The following is an 8943-nucleotide window of genomic DNA, read 5'->3' on the forward strand; positions in this document are numbered from 1 at the left end:
GCCACGGGTTCGGATCCTATATAGGGATGGCTGGTGCACTCACTGGCTGAGCGTGGTGCGGGCGACACCAAGCCAAGGGTTGCGATCCCCTTACTGGTCACAAAAGCAAAACAAAACAAAACAAAAAAACAGAAAAGACAGTCCTTGACTTATGGGTCCTATTTTCCAATCAAAGAAAAATCTAAATCAGATTTATAAATCCATGAGTTTGGATTGGAGTCAACACTACAATTACTAGAGATAAGGACAGAAAGAGGGTGTAGGTAGGCGAGCAGGACAAAATTCCAACAGCAATTTATTTAAGATAAGAAACCTTGAGATTCCTTCTCTCTGATAATTCCAAAATCAGGTTCCTTTAAAAAGTTGGGGAAGAGATAGATAGGACCAATCTGGAAACAGCCCTGCAAGGGCAAGATCTGGATGAGACTGAAAAGTCATCTTTTGATACCACAGAGTCTCTGTGCAGCAGCCACCCCTTGTGAGGATGATAACAGGAATGACAACTCCAGCTGCTGTCAGAGATGGGAGATAACTAGAGAAGAATGAGACCAGAAATCATGTACAAGAACAATAAAAGGTATAAGCCTTTATAGAAAAAAAGACACAAAATATAAACACAAAAAGGATGGGAACTGAAGGCTGGACCCAGGCCAAAGCCTAGGCTTACCTGACCACACCAGCCCTCACTGCTCACAGTCCCGGAGACAGGACAAGACCCAGGTGATGTCTGAGTCCTTGTGATCACAGGTCCTGGTGGAACAAGATTCTACTGAACGTACAAAGACAAGGAAGCAGTGAAAATGACTCAGCTAAGGAATGACTATGTCAAAGCCCACGACAGATTGAGCACAGACTGGGCACAGGCCCCATACATGTTCAGATCATCACAGTCTTCCCCTGTCCCCACCTGCAACAGACGTAGCACAGCAAACACGGATTCTAGAAAGTTTTCATTGTTTCCATTTATTTCCACTCTCAAATTTTACAAATCTTCCTTCCCTTCAATTAATCTGTCAACCCCTCACAGCAAGAATTTGAAAAAACAAACATATTCAGATTCTTATTTTCATGAGAGAAGTAAAAAGTTGCCCCTCAGTGCACCATGAAGTTAAGACAGGGGTGGAGACCTCCCAGCCCCGCTTATGCTTAGAGGCAAGTTGATTGGAAAAGGAACACAGGTCAGGGTGAGAAGAGGTCTTGGTGGATAGGGGTGGGCTGGTCCTCCACATCTCACATTATACTACTAGGAGTGCAGACACATTCAGATGCCATTTGCAGAAAGAAGCGTCTTAAGTCATAAAGGGGATCTAGCATCTAGCATCACTCAGTCCCACGCAAGGCAGCTGTCTCATGCTATTAAAAAACAAAAAACAAACAAACAAAAAAAAAACAAATTCAGGTCAGTCACTGAAATTAGTAGCACCCTGAACAGCCCACCACACTCAAAATGTCCCAATCAAATAGTTTCCATAACCCAGTCAAGTCCCCTCTGTCCCACCCTCTCTCCCACTTCAGGCCCTTTAGGGTCTCACCATTACAAGCTGTGAGAGACACATCAGACCCCTGGGCACTGTCACTGCCTGGGATAGAACAAACAGGACCTGGTCAGAGCCCACAGGAGATACAGCTAAAAGAGGAATTATGGGGTGGGTGAGCTCCTCATGTGCTTCCATCTACACTGTTCCAAGGGTCTCAAACATCACCCACACTTTACTTACTAGCAGCCTGAGCATAACTCCCTCCTTTTACACCTGTGGGAAGAAAACATCCTGTGAGAGACCGGGCAGGAGGCAGGACCAGGAGGTCCTAGAGGAATTTCCTAGTCTTAAATCCCAGAGAAATTTCCAGAACTGTGTAGACTCACGGCAGAATCACAAAACACAGGGAAATAGGATGTGTGGCGAATGGACCAACCACAATCCTGGAGGTCTGTCCTCAGCAGAGGACCTTTCCCTGTGACCTGTGACTGCTGAAAATCAGGTCCCATCCCCACAATCATTAAGGTGACAAATTTATCCTTGATTTTCACATGTGCTTTAAACAGAGTAGGTGTTAGCACACAGGGCCCCAGGCTAGGTAAGCACGTGTGTGTGGATAGTACATTCCAGTAATGAGGCAAGAAGCAGTTCTACGTGGGGCTTGGAGCCCCCCAGTTAGACAAGAACCTCAGACCACATCTTTCAGCCTTTCCCTACCTGAGCTTTTCTTCCTCCACATCACAACACATACAACCACAGCTCCAGCGACCACAACTCCAAGGATAACCAGGACAGCAACAATGGCCACAGTGGGGATGATGGGCTGAGGAGGCGGCTCTGGGAAGGGAAGGGAAGCTGAGGGACCCTGATCTCCAAGTCTCAGCCCTGCCATGCTGAAGGTGTCTAGAATGCCTTCTGCTTTCCCTGACATGAGGCTCTGCTCCTCACCCCCCTTCTTACCCCACCTCAGGGTGAGGGCATCAGGCAGCCCCACATGCTGCACATGGCACGTGTATCTCAGCTCCTCCCCAGAAGGCACCACCACAGCCGCCCACTTCTGGAAGGTTCCATCCCCTGCAGGCCTGGTCTCCACAAGCTCCGTGTCCTGGGTCTGATCCTCCCCATCACGCTGCCAGGTTATGGTGATCTCTGCAGGGTAGAAGCCCAGAGCCCAGCACTTCAGGGTGGCCTCATGGTCAGAGACGGGGTGGTGGGTCACGTGTGTCTTTGGCGGGTCTGAGGAGGAAAATCATGAAATTTAGACACTTTGTGTTACTTCCCACGGGCACTGAAACAGCCCTCATGTGACCACCCTTGGTGGGGGAGGGAGCACAACCCCAGACAGCAGCCTGGACATACACATCTGGTATAATTTCCTATCCCTTGGTAAGTTCTAGACTCCGGGTAAGACAGAACTGCAGGGTAAGAACGCTTCTGGGGGAGAAAGGGACTTGAGGTCCTAACTTGGGTGGAAGCCAAGAGATTCAAATAAGCTGGGATCAGACCTCCAAACATACTTAGTGTGAGGCAGAGAATAAGCCCCAGCAGAAAAATTCATGGTACACAAGGCTGCCGCAGGGGTCAAAGGGAACCACTGATTAATTATTGCAGGGACTGTCTTCCCCTCCAATCCTAGAGAGACTCGACCCTTAATTTCCTGAGAGAAGGGCGACCCTCAGAGTCCCTCTCTGCTACAAAAACTGGAAACCCAGGAGAATTCTTCCCCTCTGGACCCAAGGGAGGGCGATATTCTAACGAAGATCCCATTTCTCTCCCCTCCGTGTGGGAGGCGAGCGGTAACATCTACAGGAGGTGGGAGCTGCTCCGCGGCCCCTCGCACCTGCGCGCTGCAGCTTCTCCTTCCCGTTCTCCAGGTGTCTGCGGAGCGACTCCACGCACTCTCCTTCTAGGTAGGCCCTCTGTTGCTCCGCCCAACCGGCCGCCTCCCACTTGCGCTGGGTGATCTGAGACGCCGCGTCCGCCGCGGTCCAGGAGCGCAGGTCCTCGTTCAGGGCGATGTAATCGGCGCCGTCGTAGGCGTATTGAAGGTACCCGCGGAGGAGGCGCCCGCCCGGTCCCACGTCGCAGCCGTACATCCTCTGGAAAGTGTGAGACCCTGGCCCCGCCCCCGAGGTCAGCCCCGCCACGCTGCCAGCCCCGCCCCATCTCGACCAACCGGCCGGACTTTAGTCTAAACCGGAAATGAAACCGGATGAAAGTCGCCTGGCTCTTCTTCGGTCCTGCGTCTCGGCGGACCCCGAAGCTTCAGAGTAAATCTGGGACTCGGACATTCGGGGCGATCCCCGTCCGTCCGTGAGGGATGAGGGGCTCGTGACCTGCGACCTGGGCCCGGGGTCACTCACCGGCCTCGCTCTGGTTGTAGTAGCCACGCACGTTGTTCAGGCACACTCGGAAATTCTGTGCGGTGTCCTTGACGTTCCGTGTGTTCTGTTCCCAGTACTCCGGCCCCTCCTGCTCCACCCACGGCGCCCGCGGCTCCATCCTCGGACTCGCGGCGTCGCCGTCGAACCGCACGAACTGCGTGTCGTCCACGTAACCGACGACGATGAAGCGGGGCTCCCCGCGGCCGGGCCGGGACACGGCGGTGTAGAAATACCGCAGGGAGTGGGAGCCTGGGGGCGGGGAGGGGCTGAGACCGGACCGACCCTCCTCCAGGTGCGGGACCCCCGGGACGCAGGTTGATGGGCCGGAGGAGAACGGGGCCGAGGGGCGAGGGAGAAGGAAAAGGGGCGGCGGGAGAAGGGCTGAGACTTACAGGTGCGGAAGGGTCTACGCCTGGGTCATTGGAGACTTGGCTTCTCCGCGTCCTGAGCCCCCGCCGGGCGGTCCCCTTGCTCCTCCCCCAGCAGAAGCCGTTTCCCTCCCGACCCCGCACTCACCCGCCCGGGTCTCGGTCAGGACCAGGGCCCCCGAGAGCAGCAGGATGAGGGCTCGGGGCGCCATGACACTCCTCCTCGCGTTTTGTGAGAGTTTGACCCCTTCAGGTCCCTGGGGATTTTATAATCTGGAATCGCGACGACGATGATTGGCTTCTCCAGAATTCGGACACGCAGTGGGAGTGAGGACTGGGGACGCGTTGAGAGTGTGCAGGTAGGACCTGACACAGGTTGTTGAGGGGGAGAAGTGAAACTCCCGGGACATGGGGAATCCCCAAGGCTCGGCTTCCCCAGGAGACACCGCCCTCGGGTCTGAGCCCCAGAGAGCCATTCCCTGGGACCTGGGACTTAGCCCTGACCCCTCTACTCCTGCACTGAGCGCTCTTCCTCACATGGTCTCCCTGAGTCCTGACACAGAGACGGTGTGAGGGAAGCAGGGAGAGACCTCCAGACTGGACCCAGTCCCTTTCCCTTCTCGCCTGGAATCCCTCTCCCTGAACTTTGCTCTGCCTCACACTCCTTACCTCTCCCCCTGGACTATTCTAGAAGAAAACTCACCTCAAGGGAACTGATGCCTGAGAGTGAGGTCGCCCTGGGAATGGATGGAGGGACAGGGTTTTGTTCTGGTTTTTTTTTTTTTTTTTTTTTTTTTACAAACCTGGACAAGTTGTGCCTGAACGCACCAGATGGAGATTCCATAAAGACCAGATTCCTTTTTGTTCATTACCTGCAGTGGGTAGCACCATCTTGGTAACCCCTGAATGATCAGGAATCTAATCAGTAAAAGAAGAGATTCTGGCCTCTTCATACGTAAATGTGTCTAAACAGCATTGCAGTTACACTCACAAAGCTCCTAAATTTTACTTTTCCAGACTAGGTATCTGTGACTCGGATTGTTGTATTTGAAAATTATCTCCATTCCATAGCCCTGAATTTGTCTGAGTCCAGGACACGTACTCAGTACAAAGTAGCTCAATTTGTTGCTATACATTTCAACCAGGAGCGTCTACAAACTTGAACCACCTCAGCTGCAAGTGCTTGGTGCAGGCGTGGTCCCCTTCACCAGTGCTCATGCGTTGCCTGTGTTTGTGAATGACTCACATCTAAGAGGTTTGCATATTTTATTGGGACACTTGGTATTATTTTTTTTTAACCTGATTAACATAAGTAGACAATTTTTTATTAGGCTTTCCCACAGAATGTATAAATGCCAAATGCAAAGAGCACCCTGCCATGTTCTGTAGATACATTTGTTAAAGAAATCTTTAAAACTGTAAGTTTAGGATCCTATATAGGGATGGCTGGTGCGCTCACTGGCTGAGCACGGTGCAGCCGATCACAAAAAGACAAAAAAAAATAAAAAGAAACAGTAAGTTTAAATCTGCAATTCAATGGCTTTAGAGTTCTTTACATTTTATTTTTTTCTCCCCCCCCCTCGGCTGACTGATATGGAGATCAGAACCCTTGACCTTGGTGTTGTAACACCATGCTCTAGCCATCTGAGCTACCAGCCAGCCTGCCTTTGCTTTTCCTCACCTCCCGCTTCTCCAGCCCTTCTCTCTGTTCCTCTCATCCTCATGCCCTCTTCTCACCTTAGTCTCCACCATCCTCTCACTCCTGAATTGTGGCACTATCGCTGTCCCCTCACTGTTACCCATGACTATTCCCACAGTGGTCACTGGTCCTATTAATATGAGTCAGATTGTGCTATTTCTTCACTGAAAATGCTCCAATGGCTCCACCTCACTTAAGTAAAGCTTTTAGAATGTAAGGAACACGAGCACAGGGGCTTAGGACTGTTTGATCAAACCTGTATGCCCAGCATCTAAAAGCATACCTGGTACATAGTAGTCAGTAAGTTATTTTATTGAATTAATGAATAAGTATGAAAGAAAGTGAGCCAAGATGCTGAGTACTGTTCAAGCTTTATTAAAGAAAGAAATCTGCTGGGCTGTACTCAAAATGGAGGACAGCCCGGGGCTGCCCTGAAAATGGAGGATAGCAGCTAATGTAGGGTGGTGGGAGCTTATATTGGTATGTTGGCACCAAGAGCTGGGTGATATAATTCCGGGGTGGGGATTGAGTTAGGTCATGGGAATGGAGAGTTCTGCGCGTGCGGAAATTCCAAAAGTTTCATTTTCTCCAAAACCATGAGGCTTCTTGTAAAAGAGAATGGGGAAGGGGAGGGGAGGAGGTGGACAGTGCCATTTTGTACTTAGGCTTGTCTAAAGTGGCACTGGTTATGTTGCAGATCTATTATTCCTGCCTTTTAAGTATAAGAAAAAGGGGAAAAGAGCAGAGGTCTCATTCTTCTGAGCTCCTTCCCGCTGGAGATGGGCGAAGATATGGAAAAAAATAGAAGATTTATGTTGGCAGGTAAAACAATTAGGTGGCAGGGTATTGGTTTCGTGTGGGGAGGCTGTATTCTTCCAGGGAGGGGTCGCTGATTCTGAGGGGGTGATATCCTCCTTGTAGGAACAATTCAGCCACCTTTTGGTTGGTGAAAGTCTGTATACGTTCCTGCAAGAAATTAGAGAAAAACCAAAAGAGACAGGGACCAAAAAGTAGGATGAGGCACAGTTAGGGGTCCTAATAGGGGCACAAGCCAGGGTATCCAAGGGTTCAGTGAAATGGTTTAAGTTGTTTTGGATCACCCCAGACTCATTTACATAATAACAGCATTCCTCCCCCAAGAAGAGGCAAGTGCCTTCCTTCTCAGCTGTATGGAAGTAAAGGGGGCCCGACAGTTCTGTAAAGCCCAGTGTGGCGAGTGAGGTAACCTGTTACTGGAGGGAGGAGATGCTATCTATGCTTAGTTCTTGTGAGAGTTTTTGATAGAATTGAGAGGCAGTAGCCAGGGCCCACTATGCCGGTTCCAGTTGCAGGAAGGATCCCTGCCCCAATTAAAAAAGTAGAATTAGTTCCCTGTGGGAGCAGGGTCACTTCCTGAGAGGGAGGGGCCGAAGTTAGTCACAGTCCTGTCTCCATCTCTCCATCTATCTGGAGCATGATGTCAGAGACAAGCCAAAAGAATGTGCAAGAAATCATGTTAGGGGAGCAGGCAACAGGATAACGTAGTTTTACAAAGGAAATATATTCCGGTCTTAGGGCATGGATGAGGAGAGGGTGAGTGAGTGGTAGCGTTTGGTGTTAGTGAGGCAGAGTGTGGGCAGGTCCCGCACAATGCTGGCAGTCCCCACAGAGGTGAGATTAGAGGAAAGTGAAGAGACATTTGTGGAAACATTACGGTCTGCATTGACAGGGAGGGGGGTGACCACAAAAAGTTTCTTGCAAAGTGGGAAACAGATGAGTCACTTGGGGCCAGTCTGATTCACTCAGGACTGCATCATCTCTGCAGGCCTGGAACCTCCATGTTTCAGGTAAGGGGGAGCATTGAGATAGGAGGAAAAACATGGGAAGGATGCAAAGGGTTTCGGAGCCAAAAGAATTTAAAGGGTGCATTGCCACAATGAAATTGCTAAGAAGCATTCTACTGATAGGAGGTAAAGGAGTGCCAGGAGAAATCTTCCTATAATGTTACAATCTTTTGGGGCAGCTGCTGCCAACCCTGTAGCAAGTACTAGAACAGATGGTATAATAGTAGCTCTTGTGCGAGGGATGTGAAGCAGGCCTGCAAGAGTGAGAGGATAATCGCCGGGGGAAAGATCATCCTTCTTTTGGGATTGGGGGAAGAGGGAAGGTCCTGGAGATTTTCAGTTTTGTGGGTCCTAAAATGGATGAAATGTGAGGAGATGCTGGGTTGGGGTTTGAGTAGAGGGACCCCTCTGGCTTGGTGCTAACAGATTCTTTGGGTAAAGTCTCAGGTGCTAGTTTTACCAAGGATAAGTGATACCAAGGTGCTTTTCTTAGTACTTTTACTGTCATGGGGGTGGCGAGAAGTACTGTATAAGGCCCTTCCCAACATGATGAGAGAAGCTTTGGGATTCGGGTTTTACACTTGCTGTCCCTGGCTCAGTTTAAAGTCTGAGAGGGTGGTGGGGAAAGGATGAGGTAATAGAAGGTTGGCCTGTTTACTAAGATCCCTAATGAGTGAAAGAGTAGGGAGATACTGGCCTAAAGGTGATGAGCTGGAAGGGAGAGATGTGAGAGTGAAGGGCCTACCGTACATAAGTTTGAGGGGGCTGAGGCCTGTGGGCTTGTGGGGGGCAGCCTGTAGGTGAGTGAGTGACTGGTGGATAGGCCAAAATGAGGGATGATTTCTGAGGTGAGAGCATGCGTTACTGCTGTAGCATCCTCTGAAGTGCAGGGGAAAGCCTCAATCCAACCTGAAAAGGTATCTACTAAGGTTGGAAGATAGTGTGTCCTTTTGTGGGGAGAGTAATAAAGGGCTGAAGAAGGTGTTAGGGGTTCATAGCTTATATGAATTGAATTATGGAAATCTAAAAGGATTTGCTCAGCTTGTGTAGTAGGGAGGACATAGCGACTGGAGAGAGTATACCAGTTGTCCTTTCTCTGTGCCCCCAACTGTTGGAGGTGTTGTATTTCTTGGGCTGTGTATTGGGATAAGGGCGTAGGGGCCATGAGGAGGACCTGAGTGGGAGAGGAAG

At 50.3% G+C, this 8943-nt stretch overlaps 1 protein-coding gene across 1 annotated transcript; it reads right to left on the reverse strand.

The window, feature by feature from the left end:
* Nucleotides 1-809: 809 nt before the first annotated feature.
* Nucleotides 810-4442, reverse strand: LOC134378185 (saoe class I histocompatibility antigen, A alpha chain-like). Its single transcript, XM_063097150.1, has 8 exons — nucleotides 4379-4442; nucleotides 3842-4111; nucleotides 3319-3594; nucleotides 2439-2714; nucleotides 2196-2315; nucleotides 1719-1751; nucleotides 1533-1580; nucleotides 810-1353 (listed from the first exon to the last, which is right to left on the reverse strand). Exons 1-8 carry the CDS (start codon nucleotides 4440-4442, stop codon nucleotides 1349-1351), a joined length of 1092 nt encoding a protein of 363 aa, XP_062953220.1. The 3' UTR covers nucleotides 810-1348.
* Nucleotides 4443-8943: the final 4501 nt, after the last annotated feature.

The sequence above is a fragment of the Cynocephalus volans genome, chromosome 5, assembly GCF_027409185.1.
Source record: "Cynocephalus volans isolate mCynVol1 chromosome 5, mCynVol1.pri, whole genome shotgun sequence".
Taxonomy (NCBI): Eukaryota; Metazoa; Chordata; class Mammalia; order Dermoptera; family Cynocephalidae; genus Cynocephalus; species Cynocephalus volans.

Coding starts and splice junctions, on each gene's coding strand:
- LOC134378185 (XM_063097150.1), bottom strand. CDS start 4,442: ATGGCGCCCCGAGCCCTCATCCTGCTGCTCTCGGGGGCCCTGGTCCTG. Junction 3,595..3,841: donor CTACAACCAGAGCGAGGCCG/GTGAGTGACCCC, acceptor GGGCGGGGCCAG/GGTCTCACACTTTCCAGAGG. Junction 2,715..3,318: donor GGAGAAGCTGCAGCGCGCAG/GTGCGAGGGGCC, acceptor TTTCCTCCTCAG/ACCCGCCAAAGACACACGTG.